Source organism: Trichomycterus rosablanca, chromosome 19, assembly GCF_030014385.1.
Source record: "Trichomycterus rosablanca isolate fTriRos1 chromosome 19, fTriRos1.hap1, whole genome shotgun sequence".
NCBI classification, from domain to species: domain Eukaryota; kingdom Metazoa; phylum Chordata; class Actinopteri; order Siluriformes; family Trichomycteridae; genus Trichomycterus; species Trichomycterus rosablanca.
This window is the reverse complement of record NC_086006.1, coordinates 9,233,320-9,261,269: the sequence shown is the minus strand read 5'-3', so window position 1 is coordinate 9,261,269 and position 27,950 is coordinate 9,233,320. Positions and strand designations below refer to the sequence as shown.

Sequence of the window (27,950 nt, the reverse complement as noted above, 5' to 3'; positions counted from 1 at the left end):
CCATGAAAAGATATAATGAAATATTTGCAGAAATGTGAGGGGTGTACTCACTTTCGTGATACACTGTATATATATATATATATAAACAACTAATCATTAACTGAACTACTATATCAAAGGTAAAGCTTTCAAGCTGCCACATTTTACTAGGCATACGCAAACAGTTTTAAGTACAGAAGCCAACACGCTTTGGAAATAAGCATCGGCTGAATGCCACAAATGGTTATAAAGATTCAAAAAATTCACATTTAGGCCAAAATACTGATGGGTCACTTCCCAAAATGTGCATGGCAATGCGTATTTTATAAAAATTGTACATATGATGGTCAGGGATATACTAATGTTGGGACTCGTTGCTCAAATTGCTGATCTTTTTAAAACTGGCGATGATGAGAATGTGTCACGACACATAGTTCATCAAATCCTACTGTATATGGGGCAGAATATACTTACAGGCCAGTCAAAGTGCCCATGCTAACTCCTGTCCACCATCAAAAGCACCTATAAGTGGCAGGCAGGCAGGCATGCAGGCATCAGACCCGGACACGAAGCAACGGGAGGAAGTTTGACTGGCCTGTTGAATCCTGATTTCTCCAAGGTCTTGTGGACATCCAGGACACGTGCATTGTCCACCCATGGAAGAGTTGGCACCAGTTGGCACAAGTTGAAAGAACTGTCGGAATGTTTTAGTGCCAGATACCACACAAATCCTCCTTGTTTTGCCAGCATTTTTAGACAGACATTCCTGATGTTATGGCTCTTTGTTGTATTTAAGACCATCATACATCTGTACATCTAAAGGCAAGCTAAAGTTTCATTACATAAATAAGGCAGCAGTTGCGTGTATGTAAATGTAAATAGCCTCAAACCCTGGACCACCTGCATATATGTTCGAAAAGTCTCACCATCAGGTGTCCACATATTTTTGACCACATAGTGTATCCACATCCAAACTGAACCCTGGTTCTAAATACTGCTGGACTAAACTGAAAGTGAATTAAAAGTGCAGCGTGGAGCGTTAATATCAATTCAGCGGGAGAACTTCCTTGGTCTGAAGGCAGGAATCATCAACTGCTGGGGTACGCTCCTCTCCTCCGGTACAGGTGCCAGTTCTTCCGCGGAGCCCCACTTCTTCCGGGATTGAAAAAGGGAAGTAAGCTTCTTGTTGCGCCGCTCGTTCACCTGCGCTGGGCTTTGGCACCCGGCATCTTTATATTATAAAAAAAAAAAAAAAAAACAGGCACTTTGAAATGAATTATGTCTTTTTGTAAGGTGGAATTGCACTATTGATGCTATATTGTATTGCTTGGTACAATGGTTCTAAAACTATTTCAACCAGGTACCACTGATACCCTGATCATACTAAAGCATTATGTACCAAGGAAATACATATGCCACACATACTTTAACGCAGCGGTCCCCAACCTTTTTTGCACCAAGGACCGGTTTCATATAAGATATAATTTCATGGACCGGGATATTCGGGACATATAGCGGGATATTCCGCGAGCACAGCAGTGCCGAGATTCTGAACACCAGTCAGCTGGGCACGATCTAGAAGGCACAATTGGCAGTGCCTGCAGCAGACAATAATTAGACACCGTGTCTGCTGGGTGGAATGACCGGACTAAGTGGGTCTGGTCTCCTGGTTAGCAGATAGAGGCACCTGTGCAGAAAGCAAGGATGAAAAGAAGGGGTCCACTAGGACTGCGCATGGTTCGAAGGAGGCGTGAGCAGCAATATACCCTCCTCGAATGCAATCAGGTATCCCCTGTTTTTCTGTGCGGCCCGGTAATAAATGACCCACAGACTGGTACCAGTCCGTGGCTCGGTGGTTGGGGACCACTGCTTTAATTCATTGAGTGAATTAATTATTAATATTAATTGGTGACTTAATAAAGATATACCAAAAGTTAATGAATACTCACTCAGATCAATGCTTTCCTCAACTTTTGTCTGTATGTTTAAGTAATGGGATGCAAAGTGACCGCTGTAATCTCGAAGGTTTTCCTTTGCTCCTGATGGAGAAAGAAGAGTCTGTTCATTTCATTCATTGTTCAGTGAATAATTACTGACCTGCTACATATACCCTGCTAGTACACATTGCAGGTATAGTTGAAGACAAGAGCTATTCTATTTTTACCATGCACAGTGTATGTTAATCTTCCTCTAGACTTGAATCAGTGGACACACATATTCTGATCAAATTCTGCTGTTGGCTTTATATTTTCGCCTCATCTTCCTGTCCCAACTAAAGCTAGAGCATTAGACTGCTGTGCCACTATAAAGTTTATGACATAAGACATTTTTATAAGTCTGACAACATTGGTGGGTGCGTACCATACACTTGGATGAGTAGATCAACTATGTGGAGGTGTCCATGCAGTGCAGCTATGTGTAAAGGTGTGTATCCCTGCAACAAGAAAACACACACACACACACACACACACAATGGTTTAATTTCACTTTAGTTAAATATTTATATAATATATATGATGTAAAAATATAGCAATAAATAAACATGATATTTAAGGATATAGACAAAACAAGTAGTTACTCGCAAAACAAGATTCATCAGTTCACAAGTTCAAAGTCAAACACAGTCATGGACAATTTTGTATCTCCAATTCACCTCACTTCTTTGGACGGTGGGAGGAAACTGGAACTCCTGGATGAAAACCCACGCAGGTAGGCGACACTAAGTGTCGCCTCACAGCAAGAAGGTCCTGAGTTCGACCCCCAGTGTGGAGTTTGCATGTTCTCCCAATAACTGTGTGGATTTTCCTCCAGGAGTTCAGGAGTTCTGGTTTCCTCCCACTGTCCAAAGACATGCAAGTGAGGTGAATTGGAGACACAAAATTGTACCATAATGGTAATATACTGTATATAGCAGATATAGATAGATAGATAGATAGATAGATAGATAGATAGATAGATAGATAGATAGATAGATAGATAGGTAGATAGTAGATAGATAGATAGATAGATAGATAGATAGATAGATAGATAGATAGACAGATAGACAGATAGACAGGTAGATAGTAGATAGATAGATAGATAGATAGATAGATAGATAGATAGATAGATAGATAGATAGATAGATAGATAGATAGATAGACAGATAGACAGATAGATAGTAGATAGATAGATAGATAGATAGATAGATAGATAGATAGATAGATAGATAGATAGATAGATAGATAGATAGATAGATAGATAGATAGATAGATAGATAGATACCTCCTGTAATACCTCTGGTACATTTACATTGATGTGGAAACAAAAATGTTGATTAATGTACATTGTCCCTGTTAAATAAATAAATAAATAAATAAAATAAATAAGTAATTAGTGTATTTGCCTATCAATAATAGTCATGCAATCCTTACAAACATTGCAAACAGAATGAAAAGCTTAGTAACCTCTTGAGTGTCAGAGTCCACTGTTTTGGTAAAATGCAAATGAACAGCAAGAATAATACACTATATGGACAAAAGTATGTGTCCACCGCTCCTAATGATCTAGTTTGGGTGTTTCAGTCACACATCTTTATAGGTACAATATTAAATGACGTGTATGAATGTATATATGCACAAAAAGGATAGTAAAATTCATATAGATAGATAGATAGATAGATAGATAGATAGATAGATAGATAGATAGATAGATAGATAGATAGATGGTAGATAGATGGTAGATAGATAGATAGATAGATAGATAGATAGATAGATAGATAGATAGATAGATAGATAGATAGATGGTAGATAGATAGATAGATAGATAGATAGATAGATAGATAGATAGATAGATAGATAGATAGATAGATAGATGGTAGATAGGTAGATAGATAGATAGATAGATAGATAGATAGATAGATAGATAGATAGATAGATAGATAGATGATAGATAGATAGATAGATAGATAGATAGATAGATAGATAGATAGATAGATAGATAGATAGATACCTCCTGTAATTAGTGTATTTGCCTATCAATAATAGTCATGCAATCCTTACAAACATTGCAAACAGAATGAAACGCTTAGTAACCTCTTGAGTGTCAGAGTCCACTGTTTTGGTAAAATGCAAATGAACAGCAAGAATAATACACTATATGGACAAAAGTATGTGTCCACCGCTCCTAATGATCTAGTTTGGGTGTTTCAGTCACACACACTGCTACCAAGGGTAGAAAATCAATTTTAAAAATTAATTATATGCTTTCAACATTGTGAACACTGTTTGACCAAGGTCACTTCTGGTAGCTTGCAAGGTGTCTGACCTTACAAAAAAGCCTTCCCAGAAGAGTAGAGGCTGGTAAAGCTGCAAAGGGAAGGCCACTTAACATTTATGTGAGTTTCTATGAGTTTTAGAATTGGATGTTTAACAAGCTCAAGATCAGATGTCCACATACTTTTGTGATCTAAGTTACTTTTGGAAACAACATCAGCAGGATTACTGTTACTTCAGTAGCTTTATGCATTTGAGTGGTCTAAGACATTTAGTCACATTTAGTTAAGGGAAATACTATGCAGCTTTTAAATATTTGGCAACTATTTAGGTAGAATAATTCCGTGTTAGCATGTGGCAATGGCTCTGAGTACAAATCATAAATTATGGGTTGCTAAAATAGCTCGGTGAAGAGGAACTTCCAGTTAAAATTCCAGTTAAACCATTGGACATTTTAACCTAACCCTGCTAATACTCATGTGACTAAATGGAAGCAAATTCCTCAGTCTAGTTTCAAAATCAAGCTGAAATCCTTTTGGTTGATATTATAGCCGAAAAGAGGGAACCACATGAAGTGAAATATGAACGCCCATGGTTTTAAAGAAATGTTGAGAATCCTGGAGTCCACACACATATTTGACAATATACTGATCAGCCATAACATTAAAACCACCTCCTTGTTTCTACACTCGCTGTCCATTTTATCAGCCACTTACCATATAGAAGCTCTTTCAAGTTCTACAAATACTGACTGTAGTCCATCTGTTTCTCTACATACTGTTTTAGCCTGCTTTCACCATGTTCTTCAATGGTCAGGACCCCCACAGAGCAGGTATTATTTAGGTGGTGGATCATTTTCAGCACTGCAGTGACACTGACATGGTGTGTTAGTGTGTGTTGTGCTGGTATGAGTGGATCAGACACAGCAGCGCTGCTGGAGTTTTTAAATACCGTGTGCACTCACTGTCCACACTCCTACCTAGTTGGTCCACCTTGTAGATGTAAAGTCAGAGACGATCGCTCATCTATTGCTGCTGTTTGAGTTGGTCATCTTCTAGACCTTCATCAGTGGTTACAGGACGCTGCCCATGGGGTGCTGTTGGCTGGATATTTTTGGGTGGTGGACTATTCTCAGTCCAGCAGTGACAGTCAGGTGTCTTATCCACTCATACTAGCACAACACACACTAACACACCACCACCATGTCAGTGTCACTGCAGTGTTCTGAATGATCCACCACCCAAGTAATACCTACTCTGTAGTGGTCCTGGGAGAGTCCTGACCATTGAAGAACATCATGAAAGGGGGCGAACAAAGCATGAAACAGATGGACTACAGTCAGTAATTGTAGAACTATAAAGTGCTCATATATGGTAAGTGGAGCTGATAAAATGGACAGTGAGTGTAGAAACAAGGAGGTGGTTTTAATGTTATGGCTGATCAGGGTATATTGTATCTAAAAAAAATAAAGAATATGAAAGCACTTACACCCTGGTTCATGTTGCAAATCCATCAGGAGAGTCAGGAAAGGAGCAGAGGATACAGAGATGGGGGAAAAAATGAGAGGACCAGGTTGAGAGGACACAAATTAAGTAAGGTTACAGCAACAAACCCTAACGACAGCATGGTAATTGCCTGGTAATTCAGAGCAATTGCTCCTCTCTGGGCTCTACTATTGGAATACATGAGGACATTGTTTAAGGGAAGCGGTTAACATGACACGGTTTGATTTATGAACACGCGCTGAGAAACAGCACCCGGGTTCATTTGTACAGCTGGATTCAGAGCGGCCCCTTCCACAGGAGTTATGTCAGCGTTTGGAAACGTTGTAGGCATGTGAGAGGAGTGTCACTGTACCTGGCGACTTCCAGTGCAAACACGGGGCGAGCCAAGAGCGGTTACTTACATGCTGTAAAAATGAAAACATTGATTGTTTAATTATTTAAACATTAAAAACGATATAAAGATTACTGTGTTTTAAACAAGCAAGGCTTGGAGTGCAAGCTTTGGATTTGAAATCTAACAGACATTTAAAAGGTATTAAACGGGACTTACAGCTTTGGTGTTGACGTCAGCGCCCGCATCAGCCATAGCAGCAGCCATGTCCTCTTTGCCGTGCTTGGCAGCCCAGTGCAGAGCAGTCTGAAAAGAGAAGGATCACAATTCACATTAGATCTCCATGTCATTATATTTACATTATATATACAGTGGTACCCTGAAACTAGACGCCAATTGGTTCTTGGAGTGGCGTCGAGTTTTAAGGTATTTTTTCCCATAAGGATGTATGGGAAACCTGTTAATGTGTTCCTTGGTCATGTGGAACTGCATATATTTTAGGCTTATGTAAAATAATGGGCTTGTTTTTGACACTTTACACAGACAATAACACTGAAATACAATTGAAAACAGTTAAATACAATAAAACCTGCACTTTATTTTTACTTCTGTATTGTTTCCTTATGCTTTTTAATCGTGGAGATGCTTGATCTTGGAATACCGTATTCCCTTCAGTAAAGGCACATTCACATGAGAAGCGGCAAAATCGCTTTTGTGCTGGCTGTGCCTTCATTTCCTATGGAGTGTGGCGGTGCACAAAACTTAATGTGACTTATTGTACTAAAACAACGTGCAAGGAATTTCATTAGTGGAGACAACTTATGATCAGTAATAATTAAGAGAGGTTTAGTGTTCCTATGTCGTTCTTTTAATACATATTAAGCTTTTTTTTTAATGATAAGCGTTTTAGACTCTCTCTGTAAAGCTGATTCTTACAATTTCTCAGCACCCCGAGCTCTAACACAAGTTTAAAAGTGAAACAGTGAGGAAAATACACAGATACATGTGGACGCTTTCAGAGTGAATTTGACGGTTATTCAACACAAATGCAGATTCGTCTCATATTCCACACCGCTAAAGCCAAGTAGTGAACAGTGGCAGTCATACACATGTCAAATTCAAGATACTGTATATTTTTTGAGTTTAGGGGGCGTTGAGTAACCAGTAAGGTACCACTGCATTTTTTTTAATTCTTCCACTTTCTTTATACCCCTTGAAAGCTAAGATTTTAATCTTCAAAAATAATCCAACAACCCCAGAACTTGTATCACATCCCTCTAATAGGATTAAAGGTTCCATGTAAGGTTCTTGATATACAGTATTTATATACAGTCCCATGTAGTCATAGTTACTATTCTGATCACCTCACTTATTGCATATTTGCCAAACATGGTATTACATGGCCAAATGTTTAGGTGTTAGAGTTCAGGTGTTTCAGCCACACCCATTGATAACAGGTAACCCCACTGAGCACCTCTGGAATGATTTGCTGGACACAACATTTCCACACACACACACGCCGTGAAGTGGAATCGAACTCATAGCACATGGTAAGGTGTCCACATTTAGCCAGTCCTTGTAGAACATAAATGTCATGTCTAGGGACAAAGGTAGCTAAGCGATTAGGATACTGGGCTAGTAATCAGAAGGTTGCCGGTTCAAGCCCCAACACCACTAAGTTGGGTCCCTGAGCAAGACCCTTAACCCTCAATTGCTTGAATTGTATTCAATGATAACTGTTATTCGCTTTGGATAAATGCCTCTGCTAAATGGCATGAATGTAAATGTCTTAAACCTTAACTGTAAAAGTCAAGCAGTCACTTTAAAGTTTCTATAGAGACACTATGTTACAACATAATACAATTTTCCAGGGTTGCAAAGCCATTTCTAAGGCTCTAGGGCTCCACCAAACCACAGTGAAAGTTATTATCTCAAGGTGGTTAAACTGTTATGTGTAACAACTTAATAAAATTCCAGACTTCTCCAGAGTTGCAAAGCAAAGGCTCTAGGACTCCACCAAACCACAGTGAAAGCCATTATCTCAAAATGGTTAAACTCTTCTGTGGAAAATGGTGAACTGACAAAGGAGTTAAAACGTCTCAGCACTTTTAATAGAATACAATATGGACAATTATATGAAATCAAGTATTGTGATGAATGTTTTTTCACCCTGTGTTTAGTATTTCTTGGTATGATTGAGAGCCATGATGTCCCTTATTAAGATCAAGCATTTATTGAGGTAATTAATGGCAAAATAAATTAATACAGAAATAATACAGAAAGGATTTTATATACACAGACAGATACTCTGATGATTGTATAAGCGAGAAGCAGAACGCAAGTGCATTTAAATGCAAATTAATAATCCAATAACTGCAAAATATCTGATTAGGCAATAATTCGATCAATGCATTTCCATGGATTAAGATAATCTGATCATGGAACACCAGTTCGACACAAATCAGTCAGTAATTGGATTTCTTCCTAATTGCATGCCATATGCACTGCTGCAGTCAGAACGCCACCCACCACCTCTACTATCAAAAGTGGTCCAAGGAAGAAACAGTGGTAAACCGGTGACAGGGTCATGGGCAGCCAAGGCTCATTGATACACGTGGGGAGCGAAGGCTTACAACAGACGAGCTACTGTAGCTCAAATTGCTGAAGACGTTAATGCTGGTTCTGATAGAAAGGTGACAGAATACACAGTGCATCACAGTTTGTTGCGTATGGGGCTGCACAGCCACAGACCAGTCAGGGTGCCCATGCTGACCCCTGTCCACTGCCGAAAGCACCAACAATGGGCACGTGAGCATCGAAACTGGACCACGGAGCAATGGAAGAAGGTGGCCTGGTCTGATGAATCACGTTTTCTTTTATATCATGTGGATGGCCGGGTGCGAGTGTGTCCCTTACCTGGGGAACACATGGCACCAGGATGCACTATGGGAAGAAGACAAGGGGGACCAACACAATATTAGGAAGGTGGTCATAATGTTATGCCTAATCTGTGTAGATGGATGGATGGACGGATGAACAACTTTGAAATTAACTAAAATGCCAATTGCAAGCCAGATTTTCTATTGAAACAACTGTGCATAACCTCACAAATTATTTTAACTGAATGGGAACAGATTCCCACAGACACACTGCAAAAGCTTAAAAAAACATATGGTTATTCAAATAAAAAAACGGTCCCTCTAAGGTTAAGCCTATTAATCTAATCCCTAACAATTCTTCCTGATCATACGACGACAAGGTCACATGACTAGTTGTACCATGTACATGATTTACATGCCTCTTGCTTTTCCTGGCCCACAGTACCAGAAGAAGGAAAAGGCCATGGGCTGCCATTGGCCACTGGTGAAAGGGGCCCAGCTGTGCACAGGGGGAAGAGAACGCCTGGAGAGGATGGGTTCCTGCCATCTAATGGCAGCCTAATTACAAAACAACAAACCAGTGTGCCCACTGCGGGGGAAGCTGGGGCCTGTCACCCGGCGCAAGATTGATGATGTTGGTATGACCCTGTGATGGAGGACCCACCCAGGCATCAGCCCACTGACAAGCCCATCAAGAGGACACAGGGCCACCACCCACACACGCAAACACACACACACACACGCACACATACACACACAAACACGAGCTGAAGGTTCATTAACGAACGAGGTTTACAAACACACAGAAAAGAGAAAACAGATTTTACGTACAAAACCTGATGTTCAGCAAAACAAGCAAATCCAAACCAGGTAAAATAACAGACAATGCACACAGTCAACACACACGCACATACACACATATCAGCCATAACATTAAAACCACCTCCTTGTTTCTACACTCACTGTCCATTTTATCAGCTCCACTTACCATATAGAAGCACTTTGTAGTTCTACAATTACTGACTGTAGTTCATCTATTTCTCTACATACTGTTTTAGCCCCCTTTCATGCTGTTCTTCAATGGTCAGGACCCACACAGGACCACCACAGAGCAGGTATTATTTGGGTGGTGGATCATTCTCAGCACTGCAGTGACACTGACATGGTGGTGGTGTGTTAGTGTGTGTTGTGCTGGTATGAGTGGATCAGACACAGCAGCGCTGCTGGAAATTTTAAATACCGTATCCACTCACTGTCCACTCTATTAGACACTTCTACCTAGTCGGTCCACCTTGTAGATGTAAAGTCAGAGACGATCGCTCATCTATTGCTGCTGTTTGAGTTGGTCATCTTCTAGACCTTCATCAGTGGTCACAGGACGCTGCCCACGGATACTTTTGGTTGGTGGACTATTCTCAGTCCAGCAGGGACAGTGAGGTGTTTAAAAACTCCATCAAGCCGCTCAGGTGGCGCAGCAGTAAAAAGAAACGCGCTGCAACCAGGGCTGGATTCTGAGAGCATGGTATCGAATCCAGCCTTGCTTTACCGGTTCGAAGCTGAGTGGCTATATGAGCAACGATTGTCCGGTTGCTCATGTGGGGGGTGGGACAAAGAACCGGATGTGGGTCTCTCTCTGTCAGAATGCGATTGCGTTCTCTGCCGGCTGATTGGAGGCGCTTACACAGAGATGGGAGAGGGAGCCCTTAGGGTGTGTCTCTCCGCATGCAACGCTGGGTGGCGCCAAACTCGTCAATGTGTGGGTGGCAAAGATGCATCTGGCTGCTGCTCGTGTTTCGGAGGGGATACGGGTTAGCTTCAATCACCTCCGTCAGGGCAGGGTTCGGCATAGACAGAGAGGAAGCACGATGCTAATTGAACAATTGGATGCGCTAGAAGGGGAGAAAAAGGGGTAAAAATAAAAAAAATAAAAATACAAAATAAAAAAAAACTCCATCAGTGCTGCTGTGTCTGATCCACTCATACCAGCACAACACACACTAACACACCACCACCATGTCAGTGTCACTGCAGTGCTGAGAATGATCCACCACCTAAATAATACCTGCTCTGTAGTGGTCCTGGGAAAGTCCTGACCATTGAAGAACAGCATGAAAGGGGGCTAAGAAAGCATGCAGAGAAACAGATGGACTACAGTCAGTAATTGTAGAACTACAAAGTGCTTCTATATGGTAAGTGGAGCTGATAAAATGGACAGTGAGTGTAGAAACATGGAGGTGGTTTTAATGTTATGTCTGATCGGTGTATATTCACTGGAACTTATACTCAACAATACCCAAAATTGTTCAGCAGGACTCTACCAACCAAAATGCATTTTAAAAATGGTAAATGGTGCAAACAATGGGCCATATCTCAAATTAATGACTTAAGGACGAGAAAATTGCTATTTATTGCATACAGACTCATCAGAGGTTGCCAGATTTTACCTAAATAGCAAGGAAAGCATTTCTCATAATAAACCTTTCCTTTATTTTAAAAACAAGCAGTTAACATGTGCACAGGTCCACCCTACATCTCCCCCCATATAATTTCAAGATTCTGGGTTGCCAGGTAATCAAATGAGTCTGATAAAGGAGAACGGACTAAAAGAAATGCATCTGAAACCGAGACAATGCTATGAGGTAATCCCAGCCTGTCCATGTGGTCATGCAAATTGTTCTTTCATTATCTCAAGACATCAGGTAATGTACTTAAAAACTCTTCGAATGTAAATGGGCCATATCCCAAATTGGAGACTTGTCAGATAAACAGGGAAAGCTATTACATCACAACGGAATAGCTGGCTGCCACAGCTCCAAGGTTGCCAGGTTTTACCAAACGTATTACAATTAAAATATTATATAATTACAAGAATAGTGGTACCTTGTAACTCAACGTCCCCTAAACTGAAAATCTTTTAAACTCAACGCCCTTGGTTGAGAAATTTGTACCCTTAAACTCAACGTTTCCCTTAAACTGTTCAGTTCGTGTTCAGTTTTTTATTTTTTTATTTATTTATTTAATTTCAAATTAACAATGAACAGTCGCTTTGTTCAGCGTTTGGCTTGAGCGGTGCGGTAATACGTCATCAAAGTGTGAATATGAGACGAATCTGCATTTGTATGGAATAACTGTCAAATCCACTCTGAAAGCTCTACATGCATCTGTGTTTAGCTGGATTTTCCTACTGTTTCACTTTTAAACTCATGTTACAGCTCGAGGTTCTGAGAAATTGTAAGGATCAGCTTTTTATTTCAGTGTTTTTATATTACACTTGTGTTATTTTCAGTGTGTAAGTGTGAAAAACAACCCCATTTACAACTCCTCCCGCCCTCACCGTTTCAAACGGAAATAGAAAAGTGAGGAAACTTTTTGAAGATCTTTCATTTGTTTAAGTATTTTAAATTAAAGTAATGTATTTATTACTGTCCTTACATGCAGTTTATCATGTTTCCATTTCTGGCATTTAGCAGACGCTTAGTGACTTACAGTATACAGTCTAAGCAATAGAGGGTTAAGAGCCCAACAGTGGCAACCTGTCAGCAGTGGGGTTTAAACCGGCAACCTTCTGCTTACTAGTCCAGTACTTTAACCTGTAGGCTACAACTGGCCTGTAGCGTACTTATGTTGTTACATGTAACATAATGCAATCATGTGTGCACAATTTTGGCTACTAATCCCCAATATGCATGTCCACTCTGTCCACTCTAAACACCAGTGAATACAATTAAAGTCTCCAGGCTCTCATGACTGTGGACATGCTAATATGTACTTAATTATAACCCCGAATGATTACCTGGCTAAAATAACCAAAACATCTGGTATTACTGTGTTTTCTCATCCACCCTCCACTGTATGTGTCCTCAGCAGCGTGTCGCCCCCAGCCCCTCCCTTAAGTGCAGCCCTTGAGACAGATTGTGATAAATTGGAGTCTGGCCCATCCATCTACGGGCCCATTGTCCTCGCTGTCGCACTTTTTAGATAGATTGGTCATCTTGGCATTTAAGTGACAGCCCGACAGGTCTCAGGGGGCGGGCATGACGGACGATGACCAACAGGATGTGGCGTCTCCTGTCCTCCTCTCTTCATTGCTCGACTTCCTGTCTGGGCCCCTGTAGGGTGTCCCTGTGGCCACATTGAAGTAAAATACAACATCCGGGTCCTGTTCTAGGAGACGCTTAACAAGGGACACAAAGGGACGCGGTGGCACACATATTCGTGACGTCTTTAAAAGGGAGGAGATGGGGAAATTATATACTTACAAACTGGGAGGAAGGAAGAGCAGTCCGGGACGGCGGGGAGGGGGTCGTGGTGCACAGGACACGCAGGGGAGACACAGAGAAAGAGAAAGAGAAGGGGGTAAGGAGTGAGTACAGGTGGCTTTTCATTCACACGTTATCTATCTTCCACTTGTTGACAGACAGGTCCAGCTTGCGATGCTCAAAGGACAATGTTTACGCTGCATCTGGGATCTCTGCGTTTATTTTTCAGGTTGCCCCATTAGGGGCGCAGCTGGAATTCAACCCCCCTTCGACGAGAAGGTTCAAATATGTGAAGGTAAAAAGGGAGATAACGCCTGGGTCAGGTTACCTACCCATTCTGTGGTCCTACTTTCATTAGCTGGAGGCTCAAGGTGATGCTTAACTGCTTAAAGTGAATCAAGGAGTTAAGCCAAAGCCGAAGAGGAAGAAGTCAAGGGTCAATAAAAAATGAGCATCCCACTTCAGTAACCCCTCAAAAACACTTACACAAGCCAAGTAGTGACCCTTACTCCAATTAAACCCTTTAAAATTTACCTTGCCAGCCCAAGTGTTGCAACTCCAGAACTTTGCCAACATAGTACAAGGTGATGACTTGGATTGCATGACCGGCCCAGCTTGGCATGCAACTATAAAATGGAAAGGGAGGGCATCAAAGCCGCCCGGGGTCAGACTCACCATTATTCCCCAATTAATCCTGGCCTGCGCTATTACTTTCAGATTATCTTTAAGTGGTAGAAGTCTTTGAGGTGGCACCTAATCTCCCCTGTACTTCAATGCTCGCCGTTGTATCTTGTCCGGGTGGGGAAGGGAGAGGCTTAGCGGCTCTTAGAAGGTGGTCCGAGCCGGGACACTGTGAGAACCCAGGGCCAGGGAGGGACAACAAACACTAGGCCAAAGCTCTTAAGCGCACATGGAGGAGGGGGGGCACAAATAAAAGGATTTAGGCTTGTTTGGAGGGCGCAGGAGCTAAAAAGCCATCTTTCATAATCCTTTTGATAGTAGGTCTTTGAAATGCAAGCCCAGTACAGATCCCTCTTTTTTCTTGTCTACTTCTTTGCACCGCACTTGGGGATAGGAGAAGGATCTATGTGACTTTAGCAAATTGCAAATTCGTGGGAAGCGGCACCACCTGACTTAACGATAATTTTGCTATTTAAATGAGCCACAGGTTGGGCTAAAGTATTGTCAATCAAATGCAAGTTCATTTCAATCACACCAGTAGTTCACGGGGACCCAGTGATCCAAGGAATTAGAAGTAGTGTTTACTCACCCCCTTCATGTAGAATGTGAGGAGCCACAGCAAATGTAAAGAAAAAAAATACATTAATATATTAATAAATAAAACATATTAATACCTAGCAGTTACTTTTATTTATAAAAAATAGTCACACACAACTACTTTGTGTTAGTTTTAATAAATATGCAATAATAAAGCTTCCTAAACAGCAGCACTCAGTCAATTCCCCTGGTTCTTGCATTATTTCTCAATTATTAACTGAAAAACAATCAAATTCTCATTTTCTACTCAAATGAATCATTTATCTGAGTCGCTGTGGATCTGATTCACTTCACGAAAGGCAGGATACACCCTGGACAGGTCGCCAGTCCATCACAGGGCACACACACACACACATTCTCTCACAATTAGGGCATTTTTAGTAGCTCCAATTGGCCTGACTGCAAGTCTTTGGACTTGTGGGAGGAAACCAGAGCACCTGGATGAATCCCACATGGACACAGGGAGAACATGCAAACTTTCGGGAATCAATTGTTGCTACTTGTCACTCACTGTTAGTAATACCAGCCAACTACAGTATACATGGTGTACATGACTATAAAACATTGCTTCTTTTTACACAGCTGCCTCTGAGTCCACGACAATGTAAAGCTGACTTGACTGTGGACACTGTCTCCTATTTCAGCAGCTTCTTGTACTTCATTGACTACAACTGACCCTGCTGATAAATTTTCCTTTCAGCATAAGATGACAGTTTGTTCCATGTACTGTTCCATGTACTGTTATAGGTGATACAGGACATAAATAAATCATCACCATTGGTCATAACTACTAACAAGGAATGGTGGATCGGTGGGTAGCACTGTCGCCTCACGGCAAGAAGGTCCTGGGTTCAGTTCCCAGGTGGAGTGGTCTGGGTCCTTTTTGTGTTGGGTTTGCATGTTCTCCCCATGTCTGCGTGGGTTTCCTCCCACAGTCCGAAGACATGCAAGTGAGGTAAATTAGATTGTCCATGTCAATCTTGTATAACAATCTTGTATACAATCTTGTATAACCAGTAACTACCTGTTCTGTCATAAATGTAACCAAAGTGTAAAACATGACGTTAAAATCCTAATAAAATAAAATAAATTAATAAGGAACTATGAGGCCAGGGCACAATGGCATTATATACCTTTCTGCACCATAAAATGAATCATTTGCTGGTTAAAGCTGCTGTAGCTGCTGCAGGTGTGGTAATATTTTCAGAAAGACAATAATTAACAAATAACACTAGTGGGCGGCACGGTGGCTCGGTGGGTAGCACTGTCGCCTCACAGCAAGAAGGTCCTGGGTTCGATCCCCAGGCGGGGCGGTCCGGGTCCATTCTGTGTGGGGTTTACATGTTCTCCCCGTTTCTGCGTGGGTTTCCTCCGGGAGCTCCGGTTTCCTCCCACAGTCCAAAAACGTATGTGTGTCTGCCCTGCGATGGACTGGCACCCCATCTAGGGTGTTACTGTGTGCCTTGCACCCATTGAAAAGCTGGGATAGACTCCAGCACCCCACCCTCCCCCCACGACCCTAATTGGATAAGCGATTAAGAAAATGAGTGAGTGAGAGTGAGTGTAAACACTAGTATTGAAAATAAAGCTGTAAGGAGAGCAGGTACTTACAGAAGTAAAATCCTGGTATGGTAGAAACATGAAAACATACAGAAATAAAAAACATTATACAATTAATATTGATTTACTTTACAGATCAACATTTTCTAGATCTGTTTCCATTTTAACACTGCATATTAACACTTGATTACTTTTTTGTTGGCCAGTGAGATGTCTTGCTTGAGGAGCTGGGTGAGGTGGGAGAGCCGGCCACAGGCAGCGGAGTAGATCCACTCTTTCTCAATAGGATCCAGCTACAGTGGAGGAAACAAACACATAGTTTCACAAATATCACACTTAGTAGTAGTTCATTACACGATGACTTCTTTATAGTATACTACACAGATAAAATTATACTCTATGACCAAAAGTATGTGGACACCCCTCCCTGCTTGTCATTAGGTCTGGGTGTTTTAGTCACACACACTGCTAATAGGTGTATAAAACCAGTGACACAAACTGAGGTCCTTGAACTCACATTACTGTTCGTATTAACATTGGACACAGAAAGATTTCTTTAAAATGTCACTTACAGTCACAGCAGCAGAGCCCACACTGCCCATAGATTCCTCATCATGCTCCGACTCAGACTGTAAAATAAAATAAAAAAGAAAGGAATGTTAGGTTACACAATGAATAGCCAAAACATTAGAACCACCCCCAAAAATGCTCATAGCAAGGCCTATATAATACATCATGGTTAGGAATTTATAGTTATTGGGCTGATAGTAGTAACTTGTAGTATGTGTGTTAAATGCAGCAGATAAAGACCTGAGGGAGAAATTGTTATGGTGAGATAAAGGACCTGCTGGGATATCGTGTGGAGTTTAGGCTTAGTTGGGCAAAGCTGTTTTGAAGTAGTCATGTAAAGAATGTATACCGTATCCAGTTTCCAGACCACTTTCAATCAGAAGAGGTAAAACAAAGAAAAGACAAGTGCTCTTTCCACCCTCTTCAATTGAAACAAGGCCAGGAATGCACTCATGATTTACTCCACCGAAAGCCAAACAGCGGGAATTGTGGTTTTTGCAGTTTTTTCCCCCCTAAATTAGGCTTCACAAGAGGTCAGCACCATGAGAGGCTATTTTGCTGCGTGTAGTCCCACCGATGTGTCAGTCAAAACGTACGTGAGAGAGGAAAATGAACCGGTTCGCTGATTTCAGACAAGCAAGTGACTGCTAATTGTTTTGAGGGCAGGGGAGCTGTGGTCTGCCAGACAGTGGGCAAACACACACTTTCTTTCATGTAGTCTGTACTAACGGCCCAAACTGTCCATTGTAAATTGAGCTGCGTTTAACTACTCAAACAGGCTCAGATCCACATGCCTTTCCATGCCGCATGCCTAGAAACGAGGATCGGTAAGAAGGAAAACTGTGGACGGTAAGTGCTTCAATTATAATTGTCAAAATCTGAAAAATTACACTGACTCTCTGATCCAGGTTTCTATGCACAAAATCAAACAAAATATGGCGGTCACTCTGGTAACCCAATAAGAAATCATAATTATAGTAAAAATAATAATATAAATACAATCATATATGATGTGTATTGTTCTTGGCTGTGTTCTTCTTTTTATCAACCACTTTATCCTGATCAGGGTTGTGACGGGTCTGATTTTACCGGAATCACAAAGTGCAATGAGGTACGTCAGACGTCAGACATCGCCAATCATGTCTGCATGCACTGCTGTGGATGGTAGCACCCTCCACATTTACACCGATCAGCCATAACATTAAAACCACCTCCTTGTTTCTACACTCACTGTCCATTTTATCAGCTCCACTTACCATATATGAGCACTTTATAGTTCTACAATTACTAACTGTAGTCCATTTGTTTCTCTGCATGCTTTGTTAGCCCCCTTTCATGCTGTTCTTCAATGGTCAGGACTCTCCCAGGACCACTACAGAGCAGGTATTATTTAGGTGGTGGATCATTCTCAGCACTGCTGTGACACTGACATGGTGGTGGTGTGTTAATGTGTGTTGTGCTGGTATGAGTGGGTAAGACACAGCAATGCTGCTGGAGTTTTTAAACACCTCACTGTCCCTGCTGGACTGAGAATAGTCCACCAACCAAAAATATATCCAGCCAACAGTGCCCCGTGGGCAGCGATCGTCTCTGATTTTACATCTACAAGGTGGATTAACTAGGTAGGAGTGTCTAATAGAGTGGACAGTGAGTGGACACGGTATTTAAATACTCCAGCAGCGCTGCTGTGTCTGATCCACTCATACCAGCACAACACACACTAACACACCACCACCATGTCAGTGTCACTGCAGTACCACCTAAATACCTGCTCTGTGGTGGTCCTGGGAGAGTCCTGATCATTGAAGAACAACATGAAAGGGGGCTAACAAAGCATGCAGAGAAAAAACCCTATCTTTATGGGGTTTGCTAAAAACATAAGAGGTTCTACAAGGGTAAGAGGTTAACCAAAATGTTACCAAAAAGTATTGCCAAGAAGCACATTATTAACTTTATATTAATAATTTTATGCACATTAGCAACTGGTGTGGCTGAAACACCTAAATTTAATGATTATGAAGGGTGTGTACATACTTTTTAGCCATATTTAAGGTGTCTTTTTAATGTCACTCGCCCTACCAGACATGGACACTTAAATTTAGTCAACAACAATTAATTTAATGACCGAGCAATTATTAATCAAATTTTCTCTGCATAAGGGCTTAAACCAGGCTTGCTCTGCCCAGATCTCATATGCATGAGAATGGCTGGAGGACACAGATGATTATTTTCTCTGTAATGAGGTTGAGCATGTTGCTGTTTTACACAAGAATAAAAGGCATCATTCAGATGCAAATACGGGGGCCTTTTCATGCTGCCCTTCCTTAAGCAGCTCCACTATATTTAGCTTTTGTTAACCTGTCACCATCTGCTGGTTATACTGGGCAGCACAGCAACTGTGGCGCTTTAATAGAGATTCAACTGACAGCCAAGACACTATTTGTCCAAAAGTACGTGGACTGACCCGTCGAGACATGGACTCCACTAGACCCCTAAAGGTGTGCTGTGGTATCTGGCACAAAGATGTCAGCAGCAGATCCTTTAACTCCTGTAAGTTGTGAGGTGGGGCCTCCATGGATCGGACTTGTCTGTCCAGCGCATCCCACAGATGCTCGATTGGATTGAGATCTGGATTTGGAGGCCAAGTCAACACCTCAAACTCGTTGTTGTGCTCCTCAAACCATTCCTGAACCGCATTATCCTGCTGAAAGAGGCCACAGCCATCAGGGAATACCGTTTCCATGAAAGGGTGTACATGGTCAAAGTAACATTCACATGAATGGCAGGACCCAAGGTTTCCCAGCAGAACATTGCCCAAAGCATCACACTGCCTCCGCTGGCTTGCCTTCTTCCCATAGTGCATCCTGGTGCCACATGTTCCCCAGGTAAGCGACGCACACGCACCCATACATCCATGTGATGTAAAAGAAAACACAATTCATCAGACCAGCCATGATCAAGTGCCCATTGCTGGCGCTTTCGGCAGTGGACAGGGGTCAGCATGGGCACCCTGACTGGTCTGTGGCTATGCAGCCCCCATACACAACAAACTGTAATGCACTGTGTATTCTGACACCTTTCTATCAGAACCAGCATTAACTTCTTCAGCAATTTGAGCTACAGTAGCTCGTCTGTTGGATATGTATATATATATATATATATATATATATATATATATCTTAATTTATCAATGTACTCTATAGTGGACATCAGGACTTTGTAGAATTTAATTTTTCTAACCTTTGATCCTGAGTCCTTTTCCAGCTCATCCTCTGCGTCTGTAGGCTCAGGAGTTTCAGCGTTCTCCACGAAGACCAACAGGGTGGAATGGCCATCTGTTACCTGCTTTATAAAGACAGAAAAGATCCGTCAGCAAAAATATCCTCCAGCTTCAGCTGAAATCTGAACTATTTAATCACTTTTGATAAACACAAATGACAACGCACTAATAGACCGTGATTATAAAACAGTACTTGAACTTTGCAATCAGACTTATTTCAACATGGATTAATAGACGAGATATTAAATACTATGTGATCAGTTATAAGTGTGTTATAAGAAAACGTTCTAGGATATACTTTACTAATTATTTACGTATATCTTTAAGGCAGAAGAAACACAACACCTAGTCATTTAAAATAGTGAAATGTAGGGGTTGACCTTTAATTTGGTGTTATTTATCAGTGAGTGCTCTTTCAAAAAAAGAAATAGCACCTCAAATTTGAATTATTCAGCAATCAATTTACAAATAAATTCACTTACACGTACACAGACAGACAGGTAGACGTTTAGATATGGTTTGAAAATCAGATTTTACCATAAATTGACTGAAAAATAGATATAGACATTTACTGTCTGCTTTAACAACCACTATCGGTGGTTATTATTTCTGTCAGAATAGGGACACACTGGACATTATGGTAATTGCCCATGTGCTTTATCGTAAAGCAAACAAATGACTGCAGTGCCAATAGCTCCCCCTTGTGGACACTAAGTAGATTTAAGTCATCCATGCTTTCAACTTTCAAAAAAAAAAAAAAAAAAAGAATTATTGAAGTAGTATACTTTTGACTATATTGTGTACTTACATTGTATTTGTGATTAAAGACAGTTTAAACATTTACTCACATTTTCCGTCTCCTCCTCGGTTTCGGTGACAGTAATGGTGGGTCCTACACACCATTCTACCTGTGCTGTTTTCTCCTTCTTTCTTGCCTGCATGGGACCAGGACCGAGCTTCTGTCCTAAGATTAAAGGCTCAGACTTACGATCCTGCATGAGCAGTCTGTACTTCTTCTTCAGAATGAGGTACTTCTCTCCCTGACAGGAGACAGATTACAAAAAGGAAATCAAACAGTGGACTCTGGTTGGACCAAACGCATCCATTCCTCCCAAAGACAGAGCTTAGTGATAAAAATTCCTTGTATAGTTCCAGGGCGGCATGGTGGATCGGTGGGTAGCACTGTCGCCTCACAGCAAATAAGTCCTGGGTTCGATCCCCAGGCGGGAAGGTTCGGGTCCTTTCTGTGCGGAGTTTGCATGTTCTCCCCGTGTCTGCGTGGGTTTCCTCCCACAGTCAACATGAAGTCAAGGTTAATTGGAGACACTGAATTGCCCTATGTGTGTCTGCCCTGAGATGGACTGGCCCCGTCCTGGGTGTTACTGTGCACCTTGCGCCCATTGAAAAGTTGGGATAGGTTTCAGCAGCTCGGCCCTAATTGGACAAGCGGTTAAGAAAGTGAGTGTATAGTTCCACACTGTGTGGCACATATGATGCTGTTTAGGATGCAACCAGAAAACCACTAGGATGTGCATGATATCAGTATGAATTAGTCAAGTTAAGACTTTTCATTGGTCAAGTCATATATAAAGACGTTAGGACAGCAGAATATCAGCCATTACTGAGACACTTAACTCCCTTAACAGCTCAGCATTACATAAAATGACCAACGTTATGTGTCCATAACATCACAAAGAGGTTTGGGATTTGACCATCTACAGTCCATAACATTATTAAAAGATTTTGAATCCTAATAAATCTGTGCATAAAAGCCATGACCAAAAACAAATATTGAATTTCTGCAAACTTTGACCCCCCTCCTCATCCTTTCCCAAATCGAAGGCAACTACTAAGACTCTACTTGGCAAAGTGGAATCCATATATCAGCCTGAAACACAGCTGACTCAAGCTTATCTTACACAAAGTGCAAATGTGTGCTGTGGAGTCTAATGTTTTTTTGGAAATAATGGACACCCTGTTCTCTGAGCCAAAGAGGAAAAAGGAAACTGTCAACACAGCACAGTTTAAAAGCCAGCGTCTGTCATGGTATGAGGCTGTGGTAGTGCTGATCATCTGGATAAATATTTAAAGGCACCATTAATGCTAAGGTATACATACACATTTTTAAGCAAGCATATGCCTTCATCTAGATCAGGGCTCACCAACCTTTTTGAAACTGAGAGCTACTTTAAGGGGTACTGAGTGATACCAAGGGCTGCTTGTTTGATACAAACTTCCTGAATAACAAAGTTGCACAATTCACCTTTAATGATAATATTATTATTATAAATAATAAGTATTGACATATGTGAAGAGACTGTATATGCATACACCAATCAGGTGTAACATTATGATCCCCCTTTTGCTGCCAAAACAGCCCTGACCCATCAAGGCATGGACTCCACTAGACCCCTGGAGGTGTGCTGTGGTATCTGGCACCAAGGTGTTGGCAGCAGATTCTTTAACTCCTGTAAATTGTGAGGTGGGGCCTCCATGGATCGGACTTGTCTGTCCAGCACATCCCACAGATGCTCGATTGGATTGAGATCTGGGGAATTTGGAGGCCAAGTCAACACCTCAAACTCGTTGTTGTGCTCCTCAAACCATTCCTGAACCGTATTATCCTGCTGAAGAGGCCACAGTCATCAGGGAATAGTGTTTCAATGAAAGGGTGTACATGGTCTGCAACAGTGCTTAGGTAGGTGGTACGTGTCAAAGTAACATCCACATGGATGGCAGGACCCAAGGTTTCACAGCAGCACATTGCCCAAAGCATCACTCTGCCTCCGCCGGCTTCCTTCATCCCATAGTGCATCCTGGTGCCATGTGTTCCCCAGGTAAGCGGTGCACACGCACCTGGCCATCCACGTGATGTAAAAGAAAACGTGTTTCATCAGACCAGGCCACCTTCTTCTATTGCTCCATGGTCCAGTTTTTATGCTCACGTGTCCATCGTTGGTGCTTTCGGCAGTGGACAGGGGTCAGCATGGGCACCCTGACTGGTCTGTTGCTATGCAGCCCCATACGCAACAAACTGCGATGCACTGTGTATTCTGACACCTTTCTATCAGAACCAGCATTAACCTCTTCAGCAATTTGAGCTACAGTAGCTCGTCTGTAGGATCGTGCCAGCCTTCGCTTCCCAAGTGCATCAATGAGCCTTGGCCGCCCATGACCCTGTCGCCGGTTTACCACTGTTCCTTCCTTAGAGCATTTTTGATAGATACTGACCACTGCAGACCAGGGACACCCCACAAGAGCTGCAGTTGTGCAGTTTTGGAATTGGTCCTACATCAACCCTGACCACAACAGAATCTCACAGAACAGATTCCAGTACAAAACACTATAATTGTCTCCCTAAGGAATACTAAACTGGTTCATAATGGCTAGCAAAGGAAGCAATCTAATCTTATCTTCCTTTATTTACAAGGGTGTGGTGTATCTGAGCAATATTCGCCTTAAAATAGCTCTGTACTTATAACACTCATGCTACTAATGTGTTTTAAATGATGAGAGAAATGAAGTGTGGAGGTCTGTTACTCACGTCCTCGGATTTACACACAGCTATCCGGTCGATGATGAGCTTGAACTCCTCCCTGTATTTGGCTGGAAAGAAGCAGAGAATTTCAAAATGCAAAACGCATCCAATTTTTTATGTCCCATTAATAAAAAAAAAAGGTCTTTACCTTCAAAAATTCTGTACTGTACTGAAACTTGGCTTAGAAGAAAAATGTCACGTTGCTATTTTAAGAGTAAAGAAAAAACAAAAGTTGCCACCACAGTAGAAAAAAAAAGAACCAGCCAATGACATCAACATTTTTTATTCACACCTACTTCAGCCCTATTTTTTCAGACTTTGTGACAGCATAAGCAGCCTACTAACCACTTTATGGCCTAATGTACTGTATGTCAATACTTGACCATTTGCTTCTGGAAATGCCATTTAATAACCATGAGCATTAATACAGTCACCCCCTTTGGTGGATCTTAAAGTCTCCACGCTTCTGAACAGGCTTTATACAAGACTTTAAAGACTGTAAAACATTTGTAACTATATTGAACATGACGAACCTAAAAGCTTGTGTGTGTGAAAGTATATGAAGCTTTCTCGGACTTGGCACTTTTGGTGCAAAGCCACAAACACATTTGCAAACTTTTGCTGAATTTGACTCTCACATTTAAACAAAAGCTGGTCACGGCTTTGTGGGGCATTAAAACACCAACAGAAACTGTAGGACCAGATGTATAATGGTTAATTACAAAGGAATCCAAAGGGTTTATTATTATGTCTTCATTTTATGATATAATAATAAATAGTCACCCATAAAAATTAATCTGCAATATTCGGGTGTTAATGTGTGGCCTAGTTTGACCGGCAGCTATACACTGCTGCATATTAGTATGCAATGTACACAAACTGAGGTCCATAAAGACATGTTTTGATGGGTTTAGCGTGGAGCAACTCCAGTGGCGTGGACAAAGTGACCATTAAACAGTTGGAATGAATTGAAACCTTGATTGCAAGCCAGACTTTCTTGTCCTACATGAGTGCCTGACCTTACAAATGCTCTTTTAACTGCATGGAAATATTGTAAAACGTCTTCCCAAAGGCATGAAGCATGAATGTTGCAAACGAGAGGTACCTTGTTACTAAACTCAAAATCTTCGAAACTCAACGCCCTTCATCGAGAAATTTGTACCCTTAAACTCAACGTGTTCAGTTAGTTTTTTAAAAATGTATTTATTTAATTTTAAATTAACAATAAACAGTCGCTGTTCTCAGTGCTTGGTTTGAGCGGTGCAGTAATGCATCATCAAAGTGTAAATAAGAGACGAATCTGCATTTGTGTGGAATAACCGTCAAATCCACCCTCAAAGCATCCACATGTATCTGTGTTTAGCTGGATTTTCCTCACTGTTTCACTTTTAAACTTGTGTTACAGCTCAGGGTTCTAAGAAATTGTAAGGATCAGCTTTTTATCTCAGTGTTTTTATATTATATCTGTGTTATGTTTAGTGTTTAAGTGTTAGAAACAACCCCACGGGACCATGGAACACATTAACAGGTTTCCCATACATCCTTATGAGAGAAAATACCTTGAAACTCAACATCTTTTAAACTCAATGCCACTCCCAGAACCAACTTATGTTGAGTTTCAAGGTACCACTGTAATTGCATATTAATGCTCAAGCTTTTGAAATGACAAATGATCAGGTGTCCATATACTTTTGGACATATTGAGTAAAAGTGTAGACTGCTTTACAAATGCCTAGTAGCACCACCTCTAGTCTAATGAATGAAACAGATGGGATACTTTGACCTTCATTCATGGATTGTTTGTGTTTTCAAGTATAAAAATAAGCTAAACCTGTCTGGACAATACAAACGACCTCTGGCCAGTGGAACAAATCTATTTTTTATTCCCACACTATGACGTCATAGTTGTTCTCTTTCCTGGAAAAATCTCTCAATGATACTCGTCTTTTTCTGCTGTTTAAAGCCGTTGACTTTTCCAAGGCTGTTTTTTATTGAGTATGTTTATCTACTTAAAAAAACAACTATTTCCGAACAAATGTTAGTTAGGACCGACTACAGTCCCTAGCATGTCTTTCTAAAACAAACGATAACAGTTATCACTGCACAGAAGACAGCATAAACACTGTTAAGTGGGTCTTGTTGGTACGCTGGAGGCCGTGGAGAATTTTACGGTTGATGTTTAAACTCAGAATGTGCCCAGGATTGCTGAAACCTTTCCGTTTTCCTGCCAGGACGACAGTAGTGCACACGGCATCCACAACAACAGGAAACCCAAACGGGAAGCCAGCAGAACCACACTAGGCTGCATGGTTCCTGATGGCTGGTGGGACACAGTTACCATTTACATAGAGTTATTTATTAGCCACCGCTCGATGACCTCATGTTGACCTAGAGAAATTCAGATGTTTTCCCACAGAGCAAACTGTAAGTGTTCCAAGTCCAGTTTATAAAAAAAAAAAAGCCTTATCTAAATCTGGAGTCTTCTCATGATCAGGTTTTTCCATTTTTCTACAGAGGATTTGGAAATTGTTGGAAATAATTTAGATAATTGGATAGAAAGGTGAACCGGTGCCATATGTGAGCAGCTTTGAGCACATATTAAAAGATGAATTTTTAATACATTCTTCTTTATGATATGGGTGGGTGATACAGAACCCACATTTAAACAGTAAGCCCTTTTCATTTAAGTAACTCTTTGAGCTTGTGGTTTTGGGCCATTTTCCAGCCCAGAATAAATAAAGCAAACCCCCAAGTCCCATCTTGTAGCCTTCTTTTTTCCACAGCTGCTAACACTAGCTGTGGTATTTCTCTCAAAATTAACATCAGATGTAACATCGTCAGGCATCCTATTCATATTCACATAACAGGTGTACCAGATTAATCTGAGCTGGAACTATTCATACTGGAATCTGCAAAACCACTTTGTAGTTCTACAATTACTGACTGTAGTCCATCTGTTTCTCTGCATGTTTTGTTAGCCTCACAGGATCACTACAGAGCAGGTATTATTTGGGTGGTGGATCATTCAGAGCAGTGCAGTGACACTGACATGGTGGTGGTGTGTTCGTGTGTGTTGTGCTGGTATGAGTGGATAAGACACCTTAAACACCTTACTGTCACTGCTGGACTGAGAATAGTCCACCAACCAAAAATTTCCAGCCAACAGCGCCCCGTGGGCAGCGTCCTGTGACCACCGATGAAGGTCTACAAGACGACCAACTCAAACAGCAGCAACAGATGAGCGATCGTGTCTGATCTACAAGGTGGACCAACTAGGTAGGAGTGTCTAATAGAGTGGACAGTGAGTGGACACGGTATTTAAAAACTCCAGCAGCAATGCTGTGTCTGATCCACTCATACCAGCACCACCAAGTCAGAGTCACTGCAGTGCTAAGAACGGTCCTGGAAGAGTCCTGACCATTGAAGAACAGCATGAAAGGGGGCTAACAAAGCATGCAGAGAAACAGATGGGATTACAGTCAGTAATTGTAGAACTACGAGGTGCTTCTATATGATAAGTGGAGCTGATCAAATGGACAGTGAGTGTAGAAACAAGAAGGTGGTTTTAATGTTATGGCTGATCGGTGTATACTTGAATTGTACTTTTAAGTGTCCTGAAAGGCGCTTATAACTTAAATTCTATTATTATTATGTTGCTGAAAAAATGATGTGTGTAAAAAGTTATATAAGGAATCTATTCTTAATCCAATTAATGAGCCAAACCATTATGTGGTTCATACTGCAGACCATTTTAATACTGGTTATGGGGGAATGTAATACACAATACATCCATCACTTCTGTTTATGTGGCTGCACAGTCGAATAAACAACATTCACTGCTGGGGGGTTTAAATCTGACGTCAGAGAACGGGATGTTTCAACACACAGCAAAACAGCACCAATGTTAAACTGACTTCAAGAGAAGTCCAGTTGTCCAGGCATAAATGACCAGTATAGAAATGAATACATAAACCTATGGTATATATGGTATAGGTTTATATTCAGTACTGTGTGTGGGTACTTCAGTAGTCACAGCGCCCTACGGAAATGACAGAATTCCTGTAACCATATCTGCTTACACACAGCTGTAATGTAAAGCAGATGTTTACTGTGTGCCTGCTGGGTTATACGTTTTAGGGAGAATTTCCCCAACAATATGGTGAAAAAGAACAATAAAATGACGTTTATAACTCAATCAGATAGTCATTCAGACTGGTAGTAATACATACATAAGCAGTGGCAGCTGTAATGCTCTATTAAGATAACGGGAAATAGTGGAAGCATCTTAATCAATAATATTATTATTATATAATAATAATAATACAAAATTGAATACAGCAAATATTTCCTCACCACGTAGTTGTAAATCGCGGTGATTTACAAACTGCTTAAACGTCCTCATCAAGTCAGAATTTGTAACTTTCCCTCCCGAGGAATAGATGTAATCCAGCAGAGACGCCTCACTCACATCGCCCATGTTTTCCACACACAGTCACAGTCAGGCACGACACAACAACGCAA

At 41.2% G+C, this 27,950-nt stretch overlaps 1 protein-coding gene across 1 annotated transcript; it reads right to left on the bottom strand.

Annotated features, from left to right (window-relative positions):
• Positions 1-141: 141 nt before the first annotated feature.
• LOC134333870 (ankyrin-3) lies at positions 142-27,950 on the bottom strand. The gene is made up of 13 exons (XM_063016039.1): positions 27,783-27,950; positions 23,436-23,497; positions 20,740-20,931; positions 19,852-19,956; positions 16,614-16,670; positions 16,233-16,334; positions 16,093-16,104; positions 13,204-13,206; positions 6,285-6,371; positions 6,055-6,138; positions 2,341-2,413; positions 1,929-2,018; positions 142-1,208 (listed from the first exon to the last, which is right to left on the bottom strand). The coding sequence occupies exons 1-13, from the start codon at positions 27,904-27,906 to the stop codon at positions 1,030-1,032; spliced, it is 1,170 nt and encodes a 389-aa protein (XP_062872109.1). The 5' UTR covers positions 27,907-27,950; the 3' UTR covers positions 142-1,029.

Coding starts and splice junctions, on each gene's coding strand:
- LOC134333870 (XM_063016039.1), bottom strand. CDS start 27,906: ATGGGCGATGTGAGTGAGGCGTCTCTGCTGGATTACATCTATTCCTCG. Junction 6,139..6,284: donor CTGACGTCAACACCAAAGCT/GTAAGTCCCGTT, acceptor TCATTTTTACAG/CATGTAAGTAACCGCTCTTG. Junction 1,209..1,928: donor TGAGGAAAGCATTGATCTGA/GTGAGTATTCAT, acceptor TATAATATAAAG/ATGCCGGGTGCCAAAGCCCA.